The sequence below is a fragment of the Porcisia hertigi genome, chromosome 36, assembly GCF_017918235.1.
Source record: "Porcisia hertigi strain C119 chromosome 36, whole genome shotgun sequence".
NCBI classification, from domain to species: Eukaryota; Euglenozoa; class Kinetoplastea; order Trypanosomatida; family Trypanosomatidae; genus Porcisia; species Porcisia hertigi.
Window position 1 is genome coordinate 210,605 of NC_090595.1, and position 27,601 is coordinate 238,205.

The window sequence follows — 27,601 nt, forward strand, 5'->3', positions numbered from 1 at the left end:
CTTCAGGCGTTCGCATAGGTAATTCAATTCTTTCGTCAGATTAAAAGTACTCCCCCCCCACCACCACCACGCCATCACGCCACTGGCTTGTTCTCTTTGGTTTGCCCTGCTTTGGTAGTGCCACCACCAACTAAATTGTCATCATCTCTCTTTTTTTTTGGGGGGCTTTATTCTGATATCCACGTCTCAGTTTCTTCACGCTCGCGGTTTTGTCTCGATAGGGGGAAACATGCAGACGCAAAACCTCGTCTATCTCCATGTTCAAATCACTCTCGAGCACCTCCCTTCGTTGTACATTGTTTGCTGGAAGTCCGCCCTCCCCCTCTGCTTGTGTCGTATGTCATCTCCTCCCCCGTTTTTTTCCCCTGTTGCTTGGAACACCTCTCGCCTCATGTAGGTCGGTGCTGTCAAGCATTTCCCCACTTTTGTCGCCCCCCTCTCACTTTTTAAACCCGTTCGTGTGCTCCCACGCGCGAGTCGAAAAAATTTTCCCTTTTTTCTTGGCTCTCTGCTCCTCCTCTCTCTCTCTCTTCTGGGAGGTCGAACTGTGATTCAGGCTCTGCTGCAAAACCGCAGGTGCTCCCCCGGCAAAGTTCAATGAGACAAATGCGTTTGCACGATGCTGAGTACGAGTCACACACGTTTATGCGATTTTTTGTCGCTTTTTATTTCGAGGAGGGGTTGTAGTTTGGCTGCTGTCCCCCCTCCCCTTCTCTCCTTTCTCTCGTTCTTGCGTGTTTCACGTTTTGTTATTCCCTTTGTAAGGCCCTCACGTTTTAGTAGGCGTGAACCCTTTTTCGCTCTTTTTTCCGCCGGGGTTTTCTCCACCCACCCCCCCTCTCCCCTTCCCTCTCTCTTTATCACTGCAACGTTTTTCAACTTTAACCGTTACAATCAATCGAGACAGCAAAAACCACCGCCAGCAACTTGTTTCTCTTTTTTCCATCTTTTTCCCCTCCCCTCCCCTCCTCATCTGCCCTTCCCTCCCCCCGCCTGCCTACCGCTAGTGCCTGAACTTTGACTTCACCGTCCGGTAAATGTGTTCTTGGATCCTATAGGCCGCCGCCTGCATGGTTGCGCCTCTAATAGGCGCTTGAGTAAGAGTTTCCATTTCCATGTGATCAACGTCGTTCAAAGCAAAACAAATGCGTTGTTGCTCCTCAGAAAGGTGGGGCCACGCCACCGCCAGCAGGGAGCGTAAGGCGTCCTGGGGCTGCCATCGAATGCCTCGCTACGGTTACCTCACGGAGTCGGGAGAACGTCGTCTGCCTCATCGAAGAGCAGCTGTCTCCTGTGGCGGGAGTCAGCGGGACATATCTTTACCTCCTCGATTCGAGTGTCGAGACACACGCAGGACGCTTGCATGCTGACGCTGATGCTCCACAATTCAGTGGTTTCACGTTACCAAAGATGGCCAAAGACTGCATCAGAGGTGCACTCGATCTCATTGAGCTCCTCCATGAAAAGTATCGACAGCGAGCTGCCTTACAGCGTTGCGTTCAGGGACTCCTGCAACAATCGTCTTGGGTTGAGGTTGAACTGAAGCGGTTTTTGAGCTATTTTTTTTTGTTTTCCTTGGGGGAGAGGTTTTTTTGAACCGAAATCCCCTATAAGGTATGCCTTATTTTTCCGTACACGCGCGTGCACGCTCGCTTGTTGCACTTGTGTGTGCCTTGTTTTTTTATGTGGAAGTGTGCATGCGTGCGACAGTGTGTGCTGTCTCGGTGCCGATGACTAGGCAACCGTATAACACAAAAAACAGAACACAAAAGGGCGAGTAGAGAGAAGTGCGTGCGTGTGTGGTCCGTTCCGTCTTTAGTTGGAGTGCGCATGTACTGTGTGACGGTGACCTTCACGTGACCACCAGACCTAGCATCTAATCAAATATAATTAATACCCCCCCTCCCCTTTTAGGCACTGTGGTAACACTCCGAACAAAAAAGGGGTGTGGGGAGGGATGGGGGAAGGTTTGGTGCGCATACGAGTAAAGCTCTGCGCTTTATTGTTGCTTCACGTTGTGATATTCTGTGCTTGCCGCTCTCCCTCCACCTGTAGCTCGGAGTGGGTCACACGCCCCCGAGTTCGAAGTTTGGAGGAAGGCGTTTTGACGTCCTTGGCGTACTCCACTTCCCGCGCATTTTGGCTTAACGGACGAGTGGGCGCTCAAGCATCCCTGTGCGGTTCTCTATTCGCATGTGCTGAGATGGCTCTCTCCGTCCAGAAGCACAGGAGCGTGGCGAAATAGGAGGAAAGCGGTTGTCTCTACTCTCTCTCATTTCTGTGCCCTCTCCCCCTCTTTTTTTTTTCCACCCGTCTCTTGAACCACCTCCGCACGCGCGCACATGCGCATTCATTCATTTTTAAACATGTACATCGCTGGCGTCGATTCTTCTGGAGATTTTTTCTTGGGGTTTCATCTTACCAGAGGAGCTCCGAAGCAGGTACATCGTCCCCCCCCCCGTCTTTGACTCTACTCCTTGCGTCGCTTCGATTTAGCAACTCTTCGTGCCGCAGGCATCCAACCTTTGTAACCTCCAATACACACACACACACACACACACACACACACATGCACGCAGCCCTTATTTTTCATCACTCCTTTGTCTGTTCCTGTACTTTTACCTCTTTTTGAGTCACCTATTCCGTGCCATTTCCTTTTTTCTTAAAGAAGTGAATCCACCAACTTTCCTGTGACTCCGTTCCCCCCCTTTTTTTTTTCCGCCCCCTCCCTCCTCTATTTGAATCTTCTTTCCTAAGGCGCGTGTCTGTCTGTCTCCGTCTGTGTCTCTCTCTGCGCGTTTTTGTGTGAGTTTTTTTTTTTTTTTAGGTTTCACGTGCTTACCACATAAGTTCTGACAGCCAACTCTCTGTTTGCATCTGTAGGGACACGATAAAAGAAAACATATAAACGATAACAGTTGGGATACCACACGGTGTATCTTTTCTGGCCCACTCTTTCTTCGCGGCGTACATTAACCTGCACCTCGTCCTTCCATTGGTGGCACTGCGTTTCAGACTTTCCTGGCCTGCCTCCGCTTTTTTTTTTCAAACGTCTTTGTTCTACTCGCTCACACACACGCACACACACACACACACAATATAAATTTATTTCGTTGTTGATTCTTTCATTTTCCCTCTTTTCTGCTTGGACGCCCCTCTCTCTTTCTCTGTCTGCGTGTGTGTGTGTGTGTGTATTGCATCGGAGCAACTGTCGTGTATTTTCCGTGGCCGTTTGCACCTTTCGTTTATCCTTTGGTGTATATCTCTGCTAATCCATCACCCGTCGTGCGGTTTCCTTGGGAATAGCACACCGGCACTCCCCAGAAAAAAAGCACGACCTTCACCATGGCGGCTGTTCCCCTTACCCTTGATGATGCGAAATTGGGCATGCGCGTCCAAGACTACTGGGGCTCCACCGGCACGCTGCGTTGGATGGGGAAAATCGAAAAGGACCGTGCGCCCAACAAGGAAGCGGGTAAGTTCTTCGGTCTTGAGTACGACGAGGAGAGTGAGAATCCCCTGCGCAGCGACGGCACGTGGAACGGTCGAAAGTACTTCGACTGCAAGCCGGGTAGGGGTTTTCTTGCAAAGGTTGGCGAGCTCTATGCCGAGATGAACGTGGAGTGCGTAGAGAAGCTGCGAAAGCGTTTCGCTGAGCGTGTCGAGACGTGGCACGACTTCGAGTTGGTGAAGTTCTGCATCGCGCGCCAGTTTGATATGGAGAAAGTTTATGTGATGCTAGAGAAGCACCTGCAATGGCGCGAGAGCTTCCAGCCATCTGCCGATGAGTACTTCCCTCAGTCGATTCGGGAGGACTATCCATGTGGCTTTACAGGCACTACCGACTACGATGGAAACATTATCTACTGCGAGCGTCCCGGAAATGGCGGTCAATGCCACCCGTCTGAATTTGTGCACAGGTACACACTTCCCGTGATTGCGCGGTGGCACGCGTGCAGCGTCGAAATGGGCATGAGGCGCATGCGTTCTACAGACTACCGCAGCAAGCGCGTCTGCTACATTGTGGACTTACTGAAAGTGAGTGCCATGTCGCGCTCGATGATTGGCTTTGCACAGACGCTAGCCACAGTAGAGCAGGATAATTATCCAGAGAACCTCGGGCGTGTCTTTATCGTGAACTGCCCTGCCTTTTTCCGCTTTGCTTGGAAACTAATCAAAGTCTTCGTCGACGACCGCACGAACAAGAAGATCATTCTCTGTCCTCCAGGCAAGGCGTTGGAGGCAATGCTGCCGGTGATGCGGAGGGAGGACATCCCGATCTTCTGCGGCGGGACAAGCAACCGATGGATGGAGACTGCCAATGGCATCATCGGCTCGACGAACCCGGAAAATGTCTACAAAGGGGAGGGCTACAGTCTGCCCCAATCGACGAGGGAGGAGCTGAGCCAGACACATTCGCAAGCCAGCGACAGGAAAACCTCTGGGAGCTTCCCTGAGCTTAAGATGCCGTCAACCACGCACTCTACCGGGGACGATGAGGTCTCGGTGAACCTCACGCCCATTGGTAGCTCAAAGACTTTCGAGGTGGCGACTGAGGATTCGAAGGTGACGAGCTGCAGCGGTACGGTGAGCAACAAGAGAAGCACCGGTTTTGTGAAGTGAGCTACAGATGTATTTGTCCGTGTATTGGTGAGCCTCATTTGGAGGCTCTGCATATGTAGGGATCAGAGGAGACATTGCGCATGTTATTGTGCTTTCTACTACAGATGCTCATACGTATTTTTCGAGCAATGGAGCGGTGGGTGTTGAAAAGGCGTAGAGAGAGTTCACTAACGGTAGAGGTCCCGAGTAAAGGGGGGAGGAGAAATCGAAGATGAACATTGCTCCCGCTAAGGATTCTCCTTGAAATGAGAAATATGTGCGTGGACGGTGTGCCTCGTTTCCACACATGCGCTTGTGATCTTGACGCTCTGAAGTGAAAGTGGCTGGGCTGTCAACGCGTCAGTGCAGCCCGGGAGTGATTTCTTTGCGCACTCCGTTGAGGTTTTGCTCGTTTTTTTTTTTTTCCGTTACTCCGCTTTTTCATTGTGGAATGCGCTGCCAACGGCTCCCGTGGCAACTGGGGTGCAATACAGCAAAATTGCGATCTCTTCAACCACCAGTATTGCTCTTCCTCTCTGCTTCTCGTCACCTTTGTTGATGGCTGCCAACTGATTTACCACTTCCCTTCTCTCCCTATTGTGCTGTTCTTGGTGTATTGCCCTTCCTTCCTTCCGTTTTTACTCGTTCTGTCTTGTGTTGCGTTGCGTCCCCCCCTCCCCTTAATTCATGTCTAAGGAGTTCGCATCTGCATTTGTGCTTCTTTTCTCTTCCTTGTTTTCAAAATTTTTTTCCCGTTGTGTGAATCCACTATACCCTTCGCTTCTGTTTGTGTGCGCGCGCGCGCTCTCCTCCGGCCCCCGGCTCTTCTCTTCATGTCTTTCTCGCTCTCTGCGTGTGCTTTAAGTGGCCATTCAACATCTGTACATATGTTATTATTATTTTTTTTTCATTAAAAAACCATTTGGATGTTGGTTTATTTCTTTTTTGTGATCATTACTGTAAAGGAACCAATATCCCCCCCCTCTCTCTCTCTCTCATCCCATCTCACACACGTTCATTTTGATTCTTGTGGTGGTGGGTGACCAAGGTGTTTGTTCAGTTTTTTTGTCGTCGTTTTCGGAGTACGCGCACGCCAGAGACCGCACCTATATGCTATATGCACCTCTATCTTTGTTGCGACTGGCTTGTTCATCGCAATATGTTTTTATACGTGGGCATACTTGGCAGTATTGCGGTGCTTGGCTGACACCATTTTATATGGTATTGATCTGTTTTTTTTTTGTTTTGGTTGATTGTGACTCCTCTTGGTGCGTGGGCTGTCTCACAGTCAACTGTGATTATTATCAGTTTTTTTTTTCAATGGCCGCGCCCGCGGCTGAAGTGGTCACCAAACCAAAAAAAAATAATGGAGGGAACGTTTTTTTTTTCGCTTTTATTTTTTCGTTTATTTTAGGCTATTGTTTCGACGTTAAATCTTCATGTCGTGCCGTTGCCTCCCCCTGCTTATTTGACCTTCCTCCATGTTTCTCCTCCCTCACTTCCCTCTCGATATATAAATCCCTATTGCTCACGGCGCAGCTTTCCTGCCTCTCTTTCTTGTTTTTCCTATTCTTCCCCCTGTTTGCCCCCTCGCCGTTTTTCTCTGTGCCACTGTGAACAAGGCGGGTCGCTCTTCACGTTCGCTCCAGGCTGGTTGTGTGTCCCCTCCTCCCCCTACTCTCGCACTACTGGTAGATGATGTCTGTTCTGGGATGCGAATTCTCGCGTTTCCGTAAAGCGCGTTTATCACAGGAATTCGACCCAACTGATGGTGCAACAGGAAGAGATTCGATGGCTTGACTCCAGAAGCACTGCAGGTATATATGCCGCAGCCCAGCGGGGTGGGGCTACACATGCGATGCACCTAGTATTGTGTTCGAGCACCACCATGTCAGGGAGATTGAAGGGGTGATGAGGTGGGGACCAGGCCGCGTGGATGTTGAAGAGGGCTTCTGCCCATGCTTCAGAATCACCTATATTGGGTATTGGTTGGCTGTCTTGCTTTCTCTTGCTGTGCGGAGACTCTTTTTCCTCTTCCTGTTCAACTTGTTGTTGTGTTCCTTCATCTCTACTGATCGACATTTAAGTTTCTGTCGTGTGTAGCTTCCCAGGAGAAGTGCCACGGCTCTATTCACGTTTCGCTGGTCAAGACCAAAGCACAAAAGAAAAAGAGCCCAACAATACGTTTCACATCCACACGTAACGGGTAGGCGACGAGGCGCGCACATCAGGGCGATGTTCTTCACGCCATGGTATTGGATACCTGAGAGGAAAACCAACAACAACAGAAAGGTGTCTCATGCGAGAATTGTAGAGAGGGGGAAGATGCGATCATCGATCCACTCACAGTTCTCTTACCCAAATGTGCTTATTGTAGTGGATATGACCGTCATGGAGATATGGAGGGGAGGGGGGATGGGAGGGGAGGGGAGGTTAGACGAGGTGTTTTGTTGGGATGTTTGTATGGGAACGCACGTTGATGTTGTCACTACCGAGGCGGATTCATGCTTTTCCAACGACTCACGAGATGTCCTCCCTTCTTTTTTTTTTCCGCTCTTACCCGTTCATTTTTCACGCTTGCTATGGGAACGTTTCTCCTGTTGCGTCACAAAGGTAGTCACTCGCGCCACTTCTGCTTTCCTCCTCAACCTCGTCTCCTCCTCTTCCTCGGGACTTCTTCCTAACGTTAGAAGCACGTGCACAACCCAAGTACATCATCTCAGCTTTTGCTCTCTTCTCCCCGTTTTCCTCCCTTTTGGGCACACGTGACGGTCCTTCGCGTGCTTCCACAATTCGCGTTTTTGTTTTCTCTCCTGCTCTCGTACCCCCTTTTTTTTTCTTCCGCGTGTTTGTTTGGACGCAAAACAGTTCTATCCTTTTTTTGTGCGAGGTCACCAACGTTAACCGTACCACACTTTTTGCGAAGTCTGTCTTGTGCTCCACTCCCTCTCTTTTCCCTCTCCCTCTCTTTTCCCTCACGTGACACCCCGAAATTCCCCGCGGTCGGTTCCATTTGCCTATTTTATTTTGAAAAAATAAAATAAAATAGGCGTTGGTGGGTCTCGAGGGGGGAGCACAAGGAAGAGGGGAGCGCCGCAAGGATGTCCGCCACACACGCACTGCGCGACAAGTGGTTCGTTAGCTTTTTGCCACTACTGACAACAGATATGGTCAACACCGACTACAAGGGCAACTGGCAATTAGCAGCACAGGAGCGCACACAGAAGCTCGACTGGATTACATCAGTAGAGGAGCTCTGGTCCACGATGAACTCTCTACCCAAGGTCCACCAACTAGGCATGGGCAGCACGCTCATATTCGCCCGCAACAACAAGGAGCCGCCGAGCTACGAGGCGTATCCCAACGGCTCGCGTATCATAATTAATCTCCTGAGGCCGCCGACGACAGATGCTGGTCTAGAGCTGGTGCTTGCTGTTGTGATGGGGGAGACGGTAGCGGAGAAGGCAAGCAATGGGAAGCCAGTGTGTGATGTGCTCCGCATCGCGGCCCGCCCCACCCGCGATAACTCGGAGCAGATCCGTGTGGAGGTGTGGCTTAGTGACTCCTCCCCCTCCCACGCCGTTGCAGAGTTTCTCGCGGAGGCGCTGAAAGAGAAGGGCTTAGCTGCGAACTCGTATAATATTTCGGAGGTCAACTTTGATGCTGCAGCTCCCAGTAAAGATAAGAAGGTGGTGCCCGCTGCTGTCACGCTGAGCGCGGCGTCGCCGTCCATGGTGAAGGACTAGTTGCCCAGGTTGTGCGCGAGGTGCTGCAATTTCCGTCTGTTTTATTTTTACCCCGTCCTTCACTACGGACCCAGCAGGGCATTTTGTCTGCTTGATGTCTCCGTGCGGCTGACGCGTGAGCGCGTGGCCTCCTGCAGAGGAGCGAAAGAGGTGACTCCTTGGAGGGAGCAGGAGTGGGTGGTGAAGTGGGCTTTGTATGCATACATGTGCCCGAGTAAACGAGGGCTCATCGACAAGCAGGGAAACAGTGAGAGGCAGCACATTACACACAAAAAGGATTTATGAAACGCTGTCACCCAGCCAAACAAAGGAGAGGCCATCATTGCTGCTATTAAAAAACAAACAAACATCATAACAGCAGCAAAGACGATAAGGGAGGTGAAGGGGCCGAGGGCACGATACTGTGGGGGAGCACGAGTAAAGACGGATGTGCTAGGGTGTAGCTTCCGTGCCTGCTCCGCACAAATTGTGTGTGTAGGTGTGCGCGGTCGCCCCGCACCGAAAACAAGAAGGGAAAAACGCGGTTAAAGAAACGGGGAAAGAGGTCAGAGGGAAATGCGTTGTATACTTTAGGGGGAAGGGGAGGAGGAGGAGGAGGAGGAGAGTGGTTAGTGGCGAGGATCGTGCCCCAGTTGGCAGCACAAGTACACAGGATCCGTTAGTCACGTTCCCTCTTTTCTCCTCACTTCTCGTTTGGAATAGTTTTCCACTTCACAGCCTTCCACAATTCACCCCCTTAAAAAATCATCGCCGATGCTGCTGCCTCGTCTTTTGCCTTGTATATTTATTTGTGGTGATGCGACTCGCTCTACTCTTGTCGCACTCCTTTCGTTTGAGAGAGATTTCTCGCACGCTGGTATCAATATGTGCGTGTGTGCCGCGTTCCTGGCACGTGCAGGTCTCAGGAAGAAAGGAAAAGTGTGCTTGTGTGTGTGTGCGCGTGCACTTGTTTGTCTAAAACATGTGAAAAATATTTATAGATGAGTCACACCACTTTTTCTTTAAATTTACCCCGTCTCCTCCTCCCGTGCCACGTTTCCCCAAAGGGGTGATGCTGCATCACCTCCTTTTTGTAGTGCCTGCTCCCCTCCTCTTTTCCCGGTCATATTTCTGCTTCCGCGTGCACACACAGTATCCCTTTCCTCCGTTCTTCACGCACTTCGCCCCCTCCCCCCCCCCCCTCCCGAACACCACCACATCTCTTGTCGAGTTCATTTCGCTTTATTTTTGGTGGCTCTCACTTTCAGCGTCTCTTTGTGGTTCTCTGCGGTTTGTGTCATCTCTGGACTCCGTGTTCCCTTTGTAATCTTTTTTTACTCCTCGCGCCTTTTCCTTTCACGTCTTTGCCATGATCTCCCCTTCGTCCTCCTCTTTTTTCCCCCCTTGATGTTTTGTCTACATGCGTGTGGGTGCGTCAGTGATCTGTATTCTCGTTTTGCGCTAACCGTTAACCTCTGTTTCACTCTACACATAAGTACACGCATATACACCCAAACACACAAACCAGCACCGAGCCAAATGTGCAGCCGATGCTCTCCTTCAAAAAAAAAAACAAAAGAATCGCTCTCACATCGATGCTCTTTCCGTTTCTCAATGAAGAAGTGAGCCGACCTCAATGAGAATGCGATACAAGCAATTTGTGCACTGATTTGTATTATATTAGCGGCAAACCATGACTTTGGCGAGGGGAGGGAGGAGAGAGACCCCGGTATGTGCTGCAACATGCCATCTCTCCCTTCCCCCCGTCAATCATGGCCCTTTCATCTTTTTGGCACGCCGGGGTGCATATCCGTCTTGTTCAAGGTTCTCCGCGTTCTGCTCACGCCAACAGGTCTGCTCACGATACCGCCAGCGGGCGGGGAGCGGGCGGGCGGGCGGGGGGGAGGGGGAGGTTTGTGCTAAACTGTCCCGTGTTGATGCACGAGAGTCCTGAGAGAGCAGCGAAAATATGATATCCTTGCCGCTTCGCTCTCGGTGTGTGTTCATCAGTGCCCCCTCCCCTCTCCTACCCGAATCCTTGTGCACATGACTGGATTAGCGGTTCGCGAGCTCTCCCTCGATTCTCGGCGGCTTAGACCCCCACACTTGATGCTGCCGCTGCTGCTCTTGAGTTTCATGCGCGCGATTTCTGAGCAGCGCACTCGCTTAGTTTCGCTGCCCCCTTCATCCACTACCATCATCACCACCACCACTGCTATTTCCCCCTTGAATTTTCACACACACTTCTGCTCCCTTTTTTCCTGTTTCAAATTTTACTTCTCTCTCGATGCAACGGCTGCTGTTTCAATATGACAATGCGTACAATGTTAACTAATATGCTCTCTCTCTTATCCTCCTCCTCTGCGTACAGAGAAGAAAAGGAGACGAGATGCAAATCTTCATCAAGAACGCCGCTGGCCGCACAGTGGCCGTGCGCGTGTCCGCCGAGGACACCGTCGCCGCTCTCAAGGCCCAGGCCAACGTGACGAAGGGCAACCTCTTCTTCGCGGGCATGTGCCTCGCTGAGGAGGAGACGCTCGCTGCCTACGGCTTGTCCGCTGAGTCCACCGTCGATGTGGTGGTCCCGGTCGAGGGCGGTAAGGGGAAGAAGAAGAAGAAGCGCATCTTCACGAAGCCGAAGAAGCCGACGCACCGCCACAAGCTGGAGAAGATGCGCGCGCTCAAATACTTCAAGGTGACGGAGAACGATGACGGCTCCTACAAGGTGGAGCGCACGCGCCAGGACTGCCCGCACCCCCAGTGTGGCGCCGGCGTGTACATGGCCCAGCACAAGGACCGTCAGTACTGCGGCAAGTGCCATCTGACCTACAAGGCGGAGAGCAAGTAAAGGTTGCTCCGAAGTGTATGAGTCAGCGCACACGTGTGTGTGTGTGTGTGCGTGTGTACTGGCGCATGTGTGCGCCCGGCATACCTCCCTGTCTCTTTTTCTTCCTTTGTGGTTTCTTATTTTGACTTTTCGACTGTTTTCCTTCAGTGGCATAGGACCACTCGCAGGCCAACAGGAGGCGACAACATACATACACACACACACACGCGCGCACACACACAGTGGCGGTGCGGAAGAAGAATAAGAGAGAGGACGAAGGGGTGAGGCTAGGGAAGACGATGGACGGACGTACTGCAATGAGGTCTCTCTCCTTTGCGCGTTCCATCTTCATCTGGGCTTCACTGCACTTGGCGTCTTCCTCTTTTGTCTTGTCTCCACTGCTTTACTATTCTGCATATAGCAGAAGAGTGGCGCACGGCGATGGCACAGGGTATCGCACCCGTACCACAGCCGATATGCGGCGAAGGAGCGGAGATGTGTCAAAAAAAAATGAGAAGCCAAGGATAGACCGGGTGAAGAAGGTGATGATGGCATTATCTTCTTTACACCTCCCTTGATTATCGCTCGTTCGACCTCCTATGCTGACCCTATCGTGCTCGATTCCATGTATGGGTCGCTTCTCGCTTCCGACGTGTCATGGCAATTTGGGGAAAAAAAGAAAGTGACAGCATATGCCTCTCGACACCGCTCAAACCTTTCTTGTCTACTCTTTTTTCTCTCTGTTCCTACTTGTATGTGTGTGTAGGTTGACGCGGCTGCTGCACAGCATCTCCAGTCAAAGGATGCAGCGGTTTACTGTCATGCATTCACACTCACACCACCACACGTTAGTTGCCACCGCATGGGCTTTGTTTGTTTAGTTTTGACCGTGCATTTATATTTTTCGTTTCCGTGTCGACTCAAGGATTACACGCTTTGCCGTTGACATCCCCCTCCTCCCCTCGCGCTTCCTCTTTTTCTCTTCCCCTCTTTTCCTGTGCAGCTGTGCGCTATCATTCTCCATCGTGGAGATGAGACTCTCCGACATTGATGAGGACGATTCGGCAACCGAGTCTCCTCGATCAGCGTTGGTGATTGCACAGGGTCCACCGCCAGCTTCACCCGCCGGAGCTCTGACCGCCCCCGCCATGGTCACCGTCGCCGACTCTTGCACGAAGAAGTCCCATCAAAATCATACATGCCGTGATGGCTCCGTACTAGACGATTTGTTCGGCAGTATTGGTGTGAATGTTCCTCCAAGCTCCCTTGGCGGGTGTGCGTTATCGGTGTCCTCCGCGCCAGCCGCGCCTGTGACCCAAAAGACTACGCCGACAGCCGCTGCTGCCACCTCATCAGACGTCTTGAATGACCTCTTTGCATCCCCGACTTTGTCGTCAGCGTCCAAAAGTGCGATACCCACCAAAGCAGGCGAGACCTACGCCAGAATTTACGTAGACGGCAACGGAGGCGGAGTGGATGACGGCGTCACCAATTTGTTAGACCTATCGAAGCCGACGAAAAAAGAAAGGTACAACAATGCGGAGAGCTTTTTGGAGGCCTTTGAACGTCAAGGCAAAAAAATCGGCAGTGCTGGCGGCTGCACGGACAAGAGCGAAACTCTCGCCGATTTGACTCGCAACAAGGACGACAACAAAGTGCGAGCTCGTTTGTTGGCGCTGATGAACTACTACGACGTCCTCGGCGTCGCCCCAACGGCCTCGGAGGAGGAAATCAGGCGCAGCTACAAGAAAAAGGCGCTGGAGTTGCACCCGGACCGCGTCGGTCGTGATCAGACGCAGGAAGAGGCAGAGCTGTTTAAAGTGATTACCAAAGCCAATGAAGTCCTTTCAGACGCGGAGAAGCGTCGGGTGTACGACGCAGCTCTTGCTACTGGTGCAGGACAGCCAGCGGTATCCTCTTCGGCGACAGATTGGTGGACTCACGTGCAGATCTAATCCTCGGTTTTAGACTTTGCTGTGTATCTTGAGGCTGGAGGGGGCTATGCTGGGCCACTGCGGCCGTGTTTTGGTGTCGCGTTCTGATCGGAGCGCTCAGAACCGTGCTAGCGGTGCCTACCAACACACACACACACACACACACACACACGCATACTCCGCACATTTTGCATAATTTTCTCAGAATATAGCTGGGGGGGCCTTTGCATGAGCAACACGTCACTTGGTCTAGGCCCCATACCCCCCCCCCCTCCTTGCCCCGTGAAGGTCAAGGGAAAGAGGGGTGGGGGGGGTGGGGGCGTTATGGCGCACGGCTCACTACTGTGCGAGGTTTTCGTTTTCTAAAGTGTATCGTTTGCGCCTGAGTCTTTTCTCCACTCATGCAAACACTTCTCAAGTTTGCAGGGGCATGAAGGCACCGTAATCTAGGAATTCCAGATGTTACCCCTTCCTCCCAAGTTCTTCCGGGTGTTATGCTCTAATTGTGGCTCTCGTGGCGACGTAACACCTCCCTTCGCCTTCTATCTCACTTGACCGACCGAATGCTTAAAAAATTCTCCATCTCTTCTTGTTGCACTCTTCAAGGGTTTAAGTCTGGTTCTTGTGCTCTCTCACACTCTCGGTGTTTTTAGTTGTCTTCTCTGCCTTGGTTGCCTGCTGTGATCTTTTCTTTCTTTATCCCTCTAGGAACTCTGTGCATCTCGTAATGTGTGCTGGTGTGTGTGTGTGTGTGTGTGTGTGGCGGATGCTTCAAAGCACCTCTGCTTCCTCTTCTCTTCTCTACGCCTCTCACTCTTTCCGTCTCTGGCTTGGCATTCCTGTGGAGCTATGAAAACCCTCTCTCCACTTCCCACTTCCCACTCCCCCTCTCCTCCCCTCCCAACCCCCAAAAGAACAAACTGAGAGGATGCCGCGCTGTATTTCAACTAATTCCCGAAGGACCACACACCCAATACGCATAAAAACCAAACGAAAAACAAAGCCGAGCATTACTGCCCTTCATGTGACCCTCCCCCCCCCCTCATCAACCGACAAAGAGAATCTTGGGAAATCCTCCAAGGGGGGGGGAACCTGGACGAATAGCAAAGGATATATATGGAGGCAGTGAGAAGGTCGGAGGGAATATGTATTGCGCACACATCCTAACACGTCTTGTTTCCCCCTAACACACATCAGGTACTGCTGCTCGGTTCGTCTTCCGTGGGCTCCCCCCAAACAATTGCAAAGTGTGCACGCAAAAGTCTCTCTTTGATTTGCCTCGTTTCTATGCAGCGATGATTCTCTCTGACCACTCTTCTGGATGTACACATGCCTTCCCCTCTATCCCCCCTTTCCCCCTTGGCACAATGCACATATAGCTCATTGCGAACACACACGAACTTTCCCATCCGTTTCTCTTCCTCGCCCCTGTCTAAAGTATCGCTTCTCTCGTCACCTGCGTCGCCTTTTGATTTGAGAATAACGTCGTCGACTGTCTCTAATAATGTTCCGCCGCTCCCTCATGGCCCTCAACTGGCGTGATCACGGTATTAGCTACGTCAAGTACCTTAACGTCACGACTGAGGCTCTTCACATGGCCACCAAGGAGAAAGCACGCGCCAAATACTCGCGATTCTCTGCGCCCAACTACGTCGCAATGAAGAACGATGGCACTGGTGTGATGGAGGAGGTCAAGAAGGTCCCCGCTTTCACAAAGGACTACTAGGCGCGCTTCCCACAAAGGCCTGGTTTCCACACAGAGGCACACCGCACCCCCAGACTTGGCTGCATATGCGGTGTAGCAGCGAGTTGCGACAGCTGTTCAGCAAACTGATGCTGACCTGATGGCTGTCTTGCGTCTCTTCCCTTTATTTCTCTGTTTTTGTTCGGTGTGCGCCCGCGTGTGTGTGCATCAGTGCGCCTCACGTTCTCTTCACGGAGATGATGGCCGTCTCAGCGCGCGTCGCAATAGTTGGTATTAGTAAAGTGGAAGCAAACAAACAAACAGAGGAAGCAGACGATCAGTTCACGTAGCCCACATAGGAAACAAACAAACAGATGGTCACGAAAGAGGAACAAGCGTACCAGGGAATGCTCTTAGGAACGTGCGCTGTGGGTGCTGTAAAGACGCGTGCATACCTCAGCGGCAGTGCACCTCTACGATGGACTCGCTCTCCACGGATACTGAGGGGGTGGTGGTGGTGGTGAGGCGGGAGGGTGTCCGATGCAATCTCTTGTCTGCGCCTGAGTTGGAGAGTTAAGGGGAATGCGCGCGAGCGCCAAGAGGGAGAGGGAGTGCGTCAGAGAGAGGCCGTCTACCTCAACCGATGCGATCACACCCAGAACATGCACAGAAGGAGATGGATAGAATGGCAAGCTCGACATCACGTATCTCTCCTCCCCTCCCCTTTGAGACGGACCAAGTCAGTGCTCATTTGTGCGTGTACAACATCCCTCTTCTTGCTTCTATTTTCCTCTTTCTACGTTCTTTTGCCCCTCTGCACTTTTTTTTTCGTGTGTGCCTTTTAGGACACACCGCACTCTCTTCTTTGCACCCGTATACATTTCTTGCCTTCTGTCGTATCACCCACACTTGCACATCCCACGACCCTTTCAAGAAGAGGGACACTGCGCTCAGTGACCGTGCGGTGGGCCGCCTGATTGCTTCCCTCCCCTCCGCTCTCCTTCCCCGTCCCCCACGACCCTAGAAAATAGACCAAAAACAGAGCAGAGGAAGAATCTCTTCCGTGCCACCTGTTCAGCTCTTCCCACGAGAGGGCACACCCATATCGTTATTTTTGCTCTTCGCTTCGTTTTCTTAAGTCCTCTCTTGTCCTCCGTAGGCTTCGTTGTCATTCTTATTGCAGTCCGCCGTGAAACGGATCGGGGTCTTCGAGGGGGTGGTGGTGGTGGTGTGGTGCTATTAGAGCCACCCTGAGTTTGTGCCTCCGCGTGCACACATACTCGCCTCACTCGTAGGACCCAGAGCTGAATAGTATTCTCAGGCATCTTCTTTTTTCCCTTCTACTTTCCTCCCGCTGTGTTAGTCAGTGGATAGGTATCTGTGTCTTTTGCGTACAAGAGAAGGGGGGAGAAGACAAAAGGAAGGGAGGATAGAGGTGTTGCAAGAGGGGGGAGGGAGGGAGGGAGGAGAGAGACGGGGGTGAAGAGAATGCCTTGGTACCTTAGCGCCTTTCGAGTGGGGTTCTGCACCATTTACTCGTACTTTGGATATGTGCAAGTTCGTTGGTTAGTGGAGGCTGAGGACCGCTATCGGCGCTCGAGCACATGGAAACCGGCCGTCGGAACGATTTTCGACCACAAGGTGGTCATGACCCGCGGCGGCTCGAGCTACGTGCAGTACAAGTTCACTGTCGATGGGTCCGAATACATTGGCGATCGCTTTCGTAGCGGTGGCATCCACAAGGAGGAAATGGTGTCAAATCCAACTCTGCTCGGCGCCGGCACGCAGCTGGTCGTGTATTACAATCCCGCAGACCCACGTGAGAGCGCTATAAAGCTGCAGACGGACCGCGGCGCTGAGTCAGTCTTCGTCATTGGATCCCTCCTCTCATTTTTCATCGCATTCCGCGCGGTGCGATGCGAAACCATCTTGCCAAATATGTTCTACCGATTCCTTGGTGTGAATAGGCGTGTTGGAGGGATTTCAGGGCTGCGACAGGCTCGCCCGCACTCCAAGCAGCGGATGAAGTACGGGAAAGACTCTGGGGCCCTCTAGTGAGGAGGTGAGGTGGGTGGTGGTGGCCCGCGTCCGCCCTTCTGCAGTTGAAAGTTGATGATCACATTCTTTACCAAAACAAACAGCATCGATTTTGGCGTCGAAGCGGACGCACCCTTACGCACGCTCATGAAGCCGCAGTAGATTAAAGCATTGGTCTGGGTAGCAGCCTACAGCTGCGGTAGGGGCAATAGCGCACGTTGGCGGTGAGTCCCCACGCGTCGATTCACGAATGTCTCCATTTTCTTTTTCTTTCTGTGCAAAGTGGGTGTGCTCATGACGGATGGATTTGTGAGTGAAGTCACCACACGCGTCACTAAGACTCGTCTCTGAGGGGGTGGGGTGGAGGGGACGTAGCTCAGGAAACCGTGCGTCGTTGCGTACTGCCCCGCAGGGGTCGTCTGCCGTCGTCTTTGCACTTTACGCTCTCTCTGTATTTTGCTCCCCTTTGTTTTTCACGTGCTATTTAATTTTTATTTCTCTTCTTCGTGTGTATGCCGCATTGGTCTTGTGACCTATCACACAACGCACGACGGGTGCACAACCACACTGCGCCTCTTCCCTATTATTCTTTCATCCCCACACACACACACATACACGACCACCCTCTACCCACTTGTCACTGCTGTAGTCGTACCCAGTGAAGAGAGGGAGGGGGTCAACCATATCAGGAAGGTGGCAACAGAGGTGACCTAAAACGGGAATCCCTCCCCTCTTTGACTCAGACATTCTTTTTCGTTTTTTTGTTCATATAACAACGAACATCAGCTACGTCCCAGGCCTGTTTGGGCTGAGGCAGTCCGTCAAGCATAAGGAAAAAAATCCATTCATACAGAGGTGGTCATGTATGCGGGTGCATGTCTGCACTGTTCCCTCGTACGCGTTTTTTTTTCTGTGCACCTGAGAGTATGTCTTTGAGAGAAATACGAGAAGTACACACTCCTTCCCCCCCTCCACATACACACACACACACACATACACATACATACATAGTAGCAAGCTACCTTCGCGTACTGACGTAAATAAATGACGGAGACGCCCTCTGCTCTCAGTGCGCGGCCGTCGGCGCGGCTCAGCGGTGCGAAGCGCTCGCGCGAGTCGCTCATCGAGTTTCATGTGAAGGATATTATGAAGTCGCTGGACGTGAGCGAGGATTACCTTGTATTGGGCATCGATGAGGCAGGCCGAGGTCCCGTGGTCGGTCCTATGGTTTACACTGGCGCAGTAATATCGCTTGGCGAACACGATGACCTCGTGCGGCTGTGTCACGTGGCGGACAGCAAGATGCTCGATGAGCGACACAGACTTGCCTCCCTGCAGCAGCTGCGCGGACTCAAGACGTTTCGCACCTTCACCGTGTGCGTTTCTCCTGAGGATATCTCGAGCACAATGACTGGTCGAAGTGGCCGCAACTTGAATACGCTAAGCCACGAGGCGGCCATTCGCATCATCTCGGAGGCGACGCTGGCAGCCGCCGGCAAGCTCTGCGCAGCGTACATAGACACCGTCGGTCCGCCCGAGACGTACCAGGCGCGCCTGGCTGGCCGTTTCCCACACCTACGCGTGACAGTTGCCAAAAAGGCAGACTCCAAGTTTCCCATTGTGTCGGCGGCGTCGATCGTCGCCAAAACGACGCGAGATGCCGCCATAGAGGCGCTCGGAGAGAGCATAGGCAGCGGATACCCCAGCGATCCTCGCACAATGGCGTGGCTCCGGTCGCATGTACATCGCTTTTTCGTTTTTCGACACGCATACGGCTTCGTGCGCCACTCATGGGGACCCGTCGTGCAGCTTGCCAAGGATCCGGCGGTGTGCGTGCCAGTGCTGTTTGAGGAAGATCTGGAGGAGGGGGAGCCCAAACAGTACGGGCGCAGCGGCGATGGTAAGCAGCAGAAGCTTAGCTTCGCGAAGCCGCCACCGAAGCGGCACACGGTGTACACTCACTTGCTGAAACTCAAGTACCCGACCAGCTTGTTGGAGTGAGCAGCTCGATGGAACAGGAGGCAGCAGCTGGAGCTGGCTCCGCACCGCTCTACCCCCCTCCCCCTCTTGTATGTGTTTGGGGTACACACGCACACACACTGTATTTTATAGAACACCACGTGCGAAACATAACCGTACTCGCACATGCGTATGCACTATAGAAAGACTTGGGTATCAGAGAAGCGGTCATGATGGCTTAAATGAAGGAGCCTTCCACCCACTGACGGGCACCGGTGCTTGAACCTCGCATGCCTTTCGCAGGGTCTGGTGTGCGAGGGGGGGGGGGAGGAGGGGCACGAAGCGTAAATTTGACGCTCACTCGTTCGTAGGGCTTTTGACCATCTTCCAAGACTTGCTTTGTTTGCAAGGAAAAATAAAGGCTGAGGATCGGATGACCAACGCGTCGCGGAACGGGAAGCACGCATAGGCTGTAGTCTCGACTCCTTTACCTATCATCTCGGTGACTGTGTACTCTTTTTGTTTTCGTTTGCTAGTGGGGAGGGTCTGTGGCCAGCTCCTGGATCGACGGGAGTGTGCTGTGCAACGCTCACGTACCCATATACCCCCTCCCCATGTAGCGCACAGCGACACTTCCGGACGTTCCTACGGCGTTTTTCAAGTCAGTTCCAGAGACTGGGCCGCAGTGATAAAGTCCCATCGTTCTGTATTTCGATGTTCTCACTCTTCCAGCTGTCTGCGTTGCTGATCCACTCTCAAAATGGAGACACAAACAAAATGCTACGCGTTTGGTACCCCCACCCCACCCCTCCGGAGCCGCTGTTTTCTTGTGTCTTTGGCTCTCGGGCCGGCTGTCTGTCTCCCCCCATCACCTCTGCTGCGTGGTGTCGACTCGGTCTGCGGCACGACTGCAGTGTGACGCAGGCCTGACTTTTATGCGTGGTTGCTCCCTCGATGGTCCCACTTCCTGCCCAACTATGATTTCTCATTCCGTCATTTTTTCCCCTCCCCTTTCGTTCATTTGGCACATCTACTTTGATTCTCTCCGTCAAATCGTCTGACGAGGCAACCTCGCGCGATTACCGGTGTGTCTTGAACAGTGGTGTCTGCAAAGAAGTTGATCAACGCACAAGAGACACCACGGCCTCGTTCGACTCCGTTTACTTGTGCTGGATCGTGCGTGTCTATATGGGTCTTTCTGTACCTGCGCGTGTTTATGTGCTCGTGAGCGACTTCACTACAAACATTCGAAGGTGTAACACAACTATTTTTCTGCATAACGGTATTGGGGGAGAACGGCTGCTCTTCCCTTCCTTTTAGGTTGTTTGATTGGCTTTTTATAGGCAGGCCGCTCGTTTGTGCTCTCGTGCCCCCTCACCCTCGTTCCCTCTCAGCTCCGTTCGATGGCAAAACCAAAAGCGGTGGGGGCGGCAGCGCTGCTGCCAGTGCGCACGCCGCTGGTGCGTTTCCTGTTGAACCCTCTCGTCGTTTTCATTGTAACATTTTCAATTCGGGCTGCCCTCTTCACGTTTCGCTACTCGGTGGAGCCGTACATCGCCTACCCGGTTATACCCCACCCATCGCTGGGGGAGCTCTTGGGGAAGAGCGCCACCAGGGCCTCCAGCGATGCCGCACAATCTGCGTACGTCATTCGCAGTGGGTGGGCAGCGGAGCGACTCGTAACACCGCCGCCTTTGCATTTCAGCATGTCAATTCCAATGACGGAGGCATCGACATGGCGGGAGGTGGTGTACTGGCGCGACCGCGGCTTTGCGGACGGGGTGCCCTTCTACCTGCAGACGCTAGCCCCGTGGTACGTGCGCTTCATTCCATCTCTGCTGGCCCAGTCGCCACTCACAGGACTGGCTTTGAGTGCAGTGGACGGGGTCACGGCGGCGCTTATCTCGCGCTGGTCCTCCGTCACTGCTGCGCTGCTGTACGCGCTTTTCGTACTGAATCCTTTCATCATCTTCACCACCACCTCTGAGTCGCTCACCTCCGTTGAGTTACTCCTGATGACCCTTACAGTCGACTTCTGCACCCAACGGACCAAGTCGGTGATCGCGTACGCTGGCGCGCTTCTTTGCGCCTTGACATTGGGAAGCCACTTTATTGCTCTTCCCATGGCTCTTCTCGCTCCACTAGGCATCCGGTCGTACACCGTTGCCTTTTCGGTGGCGGTAGCGCTGGCTGCAAGTGTTGGGATCTACTCTATGTTCTACTTGTATATTACAGAGGTTCCCCACCACTCGACGTCGCTTTACGCTCCGCCCGACAACGGCGTCATTTGGTACGTGCGTCAGCTCATCCTGCCCTCCTTCGGACGGTGTTTGGAGCTCTTCATGATACAGCTGGCGTCAATGCTTCTCATTCCTGTATCCCTCGCGCTCCCCAGAGCGTACTTGCACCAGTCCGCGTCATCAGCCGCGCACCCCCACCTCTTCACTGAGGGTCGCCTTTTTCTTGTTCTCATGGCTGAGGGCCTCTCGGTCTTCTTCCGTAGCCAGCTCACTCTCCCGTATTGTTTTCTCATCATTTTACATTTTTACTCGTCTCTAAACCCCGCAGCAACAAAGACGGTAACACTCGAAGACGAGCGGGTGGTGACGTACTCGCCCTACAAGCGAGTGCGGTTGCTCGTGCCCATCTTTTTACAACTAATAAGTGTACCGCTGGAGGTGAGCTTTTACGCTGGATGGGTCATACGCGAGACTGCCAACGCAAACTGGAAATTTTTTGCCGACGTCGTCTTCGTGGGCAGCGCAGCATCGTTCTTCGTGCTGTGGTTCACTGAGGTTATGAACGATGCACTCGTGTGTGAGGAGGAGGAGGAGGATGGTGCAAATGCAGTGGCTTGCTCCGCGCCGTCGTTGAGCACCAAAAAGACGGATTGACGAACTCCTGTTCGGTCACGTCATACCCGTGTTTGGTATTTGCCCGGCGAGCGTCTGCTGACTGTCTTTTCACAAGACAGTGCTTTGGCCATGTGCCTACAACTCAGAAAAGTGTCTCTCTGCGTGGAGGACTCTTTGCAGGGGGCGCCCTCGTGTATTTAGCGGAACAGGGTCCCCTCAGCATGAGGAAGCAGGGGTGCTGTGCTGTGGGGTGGGTGAGGGGGTGAGGGGGGGGTGGGGGAGTTATCTACCCTTCACCATACCTTTTCCCGTCTGTTTCAGTTTATTTCGATAACGCAGCTGTGCGCTCAAACAACATTTGGAGAGAGGCGGATTAGTGCCTATCAGCCATGCCCGTGCCCTTTTGCCTATGCCCCCCCCCCCCAAACAAACAAACAAAAAAAAACTGCACTCTTCAAGCCCTCGGCGCAATTAGTCTACTCATACAAGAGAGGTGACATGACCCAAAAGAGCAAAGTTCCTCGAAAGGGAGCTGAACAACATAACAGCAGAGAAAAAAACACAATACGATAAAGCTGATTGGTTTCTCGTAAATCGGACTTGAGGCGATGCCATATAAGCCACTGTTTCAGGGAAGGGAGCTCGTCATAATCTCCCCGCCGGCATCACCCCCAGACCCCCACAACATGTGTATTTCGTGATGTTGCACTCTCTCCTCCACTTTGCCCCGGTCTTTTTACGCATCGCCCCCCATTTCTTTGCAACCCGACCCTCCCCCCCAAAACATACGCATATAAACCGAACCCGCACGTTTATGCACGCACATCCGATATGCACACCCGCGTGCACCGTGCCTCTTCCCCTCCTCCCTCACTCTCTTTCCCCTCCCCCCTTCGTTGTCCGCCCTTTACTCCTCACGCTCACCTCCTCTTTTGCAATCGTGTGTGCGTGTGCGTTTTACACGTGCGTCCATACTCATCAGGTAGGAAAAAAACGAACGAACCTAAAAGGCACATCAACGAATCCGTCCCTCACTCTTATTTTCCCCTTGACGCTTTCCCATCACAACCCCCCCCCCCCTTTCAAGCTCTTCACGCTCGCCCGCTGAATCGCACACACGTTTTTGCAGCCCTCCCTTCCAATCGCTCTCTTAAGTGCGTATCTATGGCATGCACGTGACTGGGCCTCTTTCTGATTCCCTTTTTCCCCTCCACTCGTTTCGCTCTTGACTTTTTTGTTTCGTTTTTTTTTCATTCAGTGCCCCTCTCCTCCCCCTCACATCGTCCTGGCTACGATTCTTAGTTTCTCTTTTTCTTCTCTTGGGTTGCGTAGGATGCACAGACATATTCGAATATAGAAAGTGGGGTTTCCATTAACGGCAACACTTAGATTGTCATTTTCGCTCTCTTCACTTTTCTTGGGTTCTTCACATCTGCGGTACCCCGTCACCCTCTCGCGCACTTCAGTCAAGGTGATTCTCATCGCTTTAGTTTGAAGAGACGAAGAGGAAGCAACATAAAACAAAGCAAATCAGCGACGCGAACACGCACACAACTGTGTCGATACCCCTTGAAAAAAAAGGCTAGAGAGGCGAAGTACTCCTTCCTTTTTTGTTTTTTTTTGTCTCCCTTATCCGTACCCGAGACCACCTCCGCACTGCTTGTCAGTGATCGCCGTGCTACCCGAGGCATAGAGCTTCCGTACTAAAACCCAACTGTCCGTCTTCCCCCTCCCCCCCTTTTTGACCAAGGGGCGTGGGGTTTTTCTCGGGGTTTCGCATAGGCGGACAGAGCAAGGACATTGATCAAGGATTGAGCCAGGGGGAGGTTCTCTATTCGTTCACGGACGCATACACGCGCACTTCCATACGTGCGGGTGTTGGATGTACGCAGGTAAGAGGAGACGCGAGGAGCCATACCTGTAAAACGTCCCCCCTCAACAAACGAGAACATTAGTTTCTTTTCCGTATCACTTTTTATTAGTCATTTTTTTTTACCTCTGCTTTCTCCGTTTCGTTGTCCTTGTTGCTGACTGGAGGCTTTTCTCGCTTGGCTGCTGCTTTGTTTTTTTTTTTTTGCGCTCTTTTTTTTTTGATATTTGGATATTTGCGTATATCAGCACCCACGCACTGTTTTCTCCAGTTATTTTCTCACTTCCTACACGTCCATTTCTCTTTCCCCCCTTTTTCCTCTTTTTTTTTTCTCCTGACCTATTCTGCCGTTTTCCCGTTTCTTTGAATCTTGAGTAGTCTATATTTTGCCACACACACACACACACACACACACACACACACACACACACACACACACACGGACTTCTTTCCGGTAGGCTCACTCCCTCCGCCTACCATCGGCATTGTTTGGCACGCTCAAACTCCTTTGCCCCCCTTCAACTGCTGCAAAAATTTTCTTCTGCATATTGCCTTCCTTTCCTTTCCTGCGTGTGTGTGTGCGTATTTGCTTCCTCCTGTTCTCCTCTTTTTTGTACGCCTCGGCCACCGCTTTGGAGGAGCGTACACCTCTTGCTCTGTTTTTTTTTTTTGTTCTCCACCCCCCTGTCAAGTGACCCCTCCCTCTTCCTACTGCGCCCCCCCCCCCCCTCCCCCCCTGCCCACTCTTCCTTTTGCTTTTGCCTTGCCTGATATAAAGCAGTGGGGAACAGGGAGTCGAAGGGTCCCTGAGGTTGGAAAGAGGAGTGGAGCAGAAGACTGGTTTGGACACCAAGCAAAGCTGCTAGTTTTTTTTTCTTGTATCGGCCTGTTTGTTCTCGTTGTTTCCCTCTGTTTTTATTGCCGCCTTGTGACCGTACAGAGTGGAGGGCGTTGGTTCCGGGAGAGCAACGCTTTGATCCTTTTTTCCCCGTCAGGTGTGTGTGTGTGTGTGTGTTACACTGCCTCGGATGGGCTGAGGTGTTCCCTCTCAGCACACACCGATAGTTATTCAACTATCCATATACGCGGAGATACAACGCTCTACACTCAAAACTGGGACGTCTTCGCCTCTCCCCTCTTCCCCCCCTCCCCCCTCCCCCAACACGACCGCGTGCGGCATTTTTTTATTTATTTCCTTCTTGCTCGTGCGTTGTTTACTTCACTGTCTTTGTAACTGATCGATAAAAGGAAAAACCCCTCCCTCGATTAATATATAAGTACATATATATATGTAAATATATATGTATGTACATGGTCAGCGTTTGTTGACGCTTTTCTTTCCCATTTTCCGTTTGCCGCTAACTCAAACCCTTTCATCTTGTCCCCCCCCCTGCCACACACACACACACACACACACGCTTCACATCAAACGGCAACAACCTAAAGTGAGAGGAAAAAAAGGGGCGATAAAAATCGAAGGGAAGAAAGGTGGCGGTCACTGGAGAGTCGAATAGTGCGTTCAGGGATTCTATTTTCCTCCGAAATTGTTGACACACACGCCCAAGTGTACACAAAGTCGTAGGCGTACAGAAGATAACCGACCCGAGAAGAAAGGGGGGATAACAACACCCCATTTTTTCCCCTTTCCATCTCTCCGTAGAGTCGTACCCCCTTTTGAATCCGTTCACAGCCGATTGCTGTGCTGTCCCTTTTTTTCCTCCCTCTTTTTTTTTTGCTGTTGTGGTGGTGGTGGTGTTCTGTGGTTGAGGCACCGGTGTTCAGTCGTGGCTCGTATTGTTACGCCGTCACCGCGGAAACCAGTGCTCGTATTGGGCCTCTGGCTTCGCAGGCGCTCCCCCTTCGAATCTAATATAAATATATATAAATATATATATATATATATTTCGATTGTCGCGTTGAAGCCGCGCCCGCTATTTTTTTTCATCCACTGGTGACAACATCAAGGGAATGCCAGGCTTCAGAAGGATCATCGCCCATGCATTTTTTTACTTTTCTTGGTATTGTTTCGCCACTGTGGTGGCGGTGCTGCTTTGTTTTTCTGTCAGTGGCGGATCTCTCGTTGGATCACGCATAAAAAAGAGCTCCTCCGGTGACGAAACCAATCATTATACGGCGTCCTCGACGGCAGTACCTGCTACAGCTTATGCACCGGTGTCGCTGCAGGAGGCCTGCCAAACGGAGATGAGGCTATACTGTCACGACTATCCCACTTCCCCCTTGCGCTGTGTTGTGGAGCAGTACAGTCGCACCACACACGCCAATGATGAGAAGCCTAATCAACTGACGTCTGCGCTGTACTCGGACGCGTGTGGGTCGTGGTTGGCGGCGCGTGAGATCTGTCTGGGTTTTGTGAACACACGCGGCCGTGAGCTCTGCGGAGATACTGTGCGACACTCGCGTGAATGCCTACGGCGGATCCCTCCAGCGGTGCTGCCGCACGCATGCGTGACGAGTGGCTACTACGAAAGTGTACGACTGATTGGAAAGTTGCGCCAACACAGAACTGTCGATGATCGGCTGCGTGTGCTTTATGAAGCATCACCAAAAGGGAACACAGCGAGACAGTACGAGGCGGACGAACAAACGGCAAAAAAATGAGATTTTTAGTTTTTTTTGGGGTGTTGTGCAAAGCTCTATTGCTGCCCGGGAAGAAAAAAGTAAGAGCGTGGACTGTGCCACCACCTGGCGCTGCAACGTTTTTTTTTGGTCACGCATAAAAAACTCACAGTTTTTGCGATCGTTTTTTTTTGGGTCTCCTTTCTGTTTACTTCTTTTGTATTTTTGAAGGCTTGAACTGCCCTGTGTCCATGTCACACCTGCGGCTGTTACACTTCTTTGATTAGTTTGTTTGCTTTGTTGGAGTTTCACCTGGGCGGGGATAGTGCGAATCAGAAAGGTGGCCGGCTCGCCTCTCACCTCTCTTTTTTTCGTCCCCTCCGTTTCATGCCCATGCGCCTGTGTGTTCATATGTTCCTCTAGGTTTAAGTGTGTGTGTGTGTGTGTGTGTGTATACTCTTCGCTGTGGTGACGGTGTTGACCGCAGGGAGACGGAAATGAGTGGTTGAGGAACGCAACAGCTGCTGGAGCTAAAGCACGTCAACCAACCGAACCCTACACACACACACACACACAACGCATGCACACCGATTTCCAATGGACCAAGTTCATCCAGAAGAGACTCGTGGAACGGTGTGTCTTTTGCTTCTTGCAGGCTCTTTGAGGCCTGCAGCCCCCAATGCCCCATTCATTCGACAACTTTGTAAACTACCCTACAAAATACACACGATTGTCTGAGACGTGGAGGCTTGCTTCACTGCGTGCCCACTGTTCTCGTCTTGGCCTTGCTCTTTCCTTCCGTGTGTATTGTTATTTGTCCTATTTGCTTCAAAGCTGCTGTTCTGCTCGTGTTTTTCCTTGTCAACCTCTGAGAGTGTATTCCCCCCCTTTTTTTTTCACGGGCGATATTCTGCGTGACTTTTTTCTCCCCCTCCCCTCCCCCTCTCCCCCTCTCCCTCCCCCTCAAAGAGGTGCGACATGACATCCCTGACCAGATAAAAGTAGCACACTTCTGCAGAGGTCGGTACACGGACGAGAAAGAAGCTCCCTCCATCGCAAGGGGCGATAAAATGACATCATACCACTGAGTAAGCCGTCGTTGACACATGACACCGTCCTTTTTTTTTAATGGATGCATTGCGCCACATTAGAAAACGATCACACACACCATACAGTCCGATACACCCCATTCCTCACCGAATTGCACTACGCCAGGTGACTACGGTATCCCCTACAAACAATACAAAGTGATGTTGTTAGCGACCTTCTACGCTTCCTTGAGTTGTCTTTACCTTTTATAGCCCGGAATTACCTTTCTCGACATCTTCCGTGAAAATCAGCGGCCTGTGCCGACACACGCGACGCCTCATTCGTCCGGCCACGAGCACACCGATAACATCTGCCGCACAGCAGCTGACAGAAAGCCACAGGGCACGGAGCGCACGCAGGTGTTCATTGTAACTATGACAATTGTATATCTGTGTGTGCTCATTCGAAATGACGTCACGGAAAGCATGGATAAGTTCAAATC

At 52.0% G+C, this 27,601-nt stretch overlaps 9 protein-coding genes across 9 annotated transcripts; all 9 read left to right on the forward strand.

Moving 5' to 3' along the window:
* Positions 1-3,345: 3,345 nt before the first annotated feature.
* On the forward strand, positions 3,346-4,623 carry JKF63_00054 (uncharacterized protein; the record flags this gene model as incomplete). The annotated part of the gene is made up of 1 exon (XM_067896107.1): positions 3,346-4,623. One exon carries the CDS (start codon positions 3,346-3,348, stop codon positions 4,621-4,623), a length of 1,278 nt encoding a protein of 425 aa, XP_067752264.1.
* A 3,080-nt stretch (positions 4,624-7,703) lies between these two features.
* On the forward strand, positions 7,704-8,348 carry JKF63_00055 (uncharacterized protein; the record flags this gene model as incomplete). Its single annotated transcript, XM_067896108.1, has 1 exon — positions 7,704-8,348. The coding sequence occupies one exon, from the start codon at positions 7,704-7,706 to the stop codon at positions 8,346-8,348; it is 645 nt and encodes a 214-aa protein (XP_067752265.1).
* A 2,368-nt stretch (positions 8,349-10,716) lies between these two features.
* JKF63_00056 (uncharacterized protein) lies at positions 10,717-11,175 on the forward strand (the record flags this gene model as incomplete). Its single annotated transcript, XM_067896109.1, has 1 exon — positions 10,717-11,175. The coding sequence occupies one exon, from the start codon at positions 10,717-10,719 to the stop codon at positions 11,173-11,175; it is 459 nt and encodes a 152-aa protein (XP_067752266.1).
* Positions 11,176-12,185: 1,010 nt separating this feature from the next.
* On the forward strand, positions 12,186-13,109 carry JKF63_00057 (uncharacterized protein; the record flags this gene model as incomplete). The annotated part of the gene is made up of 1 exon (XM_067896110.1): positions 12,186-13,109. One exon carries the CDS (start codon positions 12,186-12,188, stop codon positions 13,107-13,109), a length of 924 nt encoding a protein of 307 aa, XP_067752267.1.
* Positions 13,110-14,592: 1,483 nt separating this feature from the next.
* On the forward strand, positions 14,593-14,814 carry JKF63_00058 (uncharacterized protein; the record flags this gene model as incomplete). Its single annotated transcript, XM_067896111.1, has 1 exon — positions 14,593-14,814. The coding sequence occupies one exon, from the start codon at positions 14,593-14,595 to the stop codon at positions 14,812-14,814; it is 222 nt and encodes a 73-aa protein (XP_067752268.1).
* A 1,446-nt stretch (positions 14,815-16,260) lies between these two features.
* Positions 16,261-16,827, forward strand: JKF63_00059 (uncharacterized protein; the record flags this gene model as incomplete). Its single annotated transcript, XM_067896112.1, has 1 exon — positions 16,261-16,827. The coding sequence occupies one exon, from the start codon at positions 16,261-16,263 to the stop codon at positions 16,825-16,827; it is 567 nt and encodes a 188-aa protein (XP_067752269.1).
* Positions 16,828-17,853: 1,026 nt separating this feature from the next.
* On the forward strand, positions 17,854-18,810 carry JKF63_00060 (uncharacterized protein; the record flags this gene model as incomplete). The annotated part of the gene is made up of 1 exon (XM_067896113.1): positions 17,854-18,810. One exon carries the CDS (start codon positions 17,854-17,856, stop codon positions 18,808-18,810), a length of 957 nt encoding a protein of 318 aa, XP_067752270.1.
* Positions 18,811-20,171: 1,361 nt separating this feature from the next.
* On the forward strand, positions 20,172-21,662 carry JKF63_00061 (uncharacterized protein; the record flags this gene model as incomplete). Its single annotated transcript, XM_067896114.1, has 1 exon — positions 20,172-21,662. The coding sequence occupies one exon, from the start codon at positions 20,172-20,174 to the stop codon at positions 21,660-21,662; it is 1,491 nt and encodes a 496-aa protein (XP_067752271.1).
* Positions 21,663-25,461: 3,799 nt separating this feature from the next.
* JKF63_00062 (uncharacterized protein) lies at positions 25,462-26,112 on the forward strand (the record flags this gene model as incomplete). Its single annotated transcript, XM_067896115.1, has 1 exon — positions 25,462-26,112. One exon carries the CDS (start codon positions 25,462-25,464, stop codon positions 26,110-26,112), a length of 651 nt encoding a protein of 216 aa, XP_067752272.1.
* Between the last annotated feature and the right edge of the window lie 1,489 nt (positions 26,113-27,601).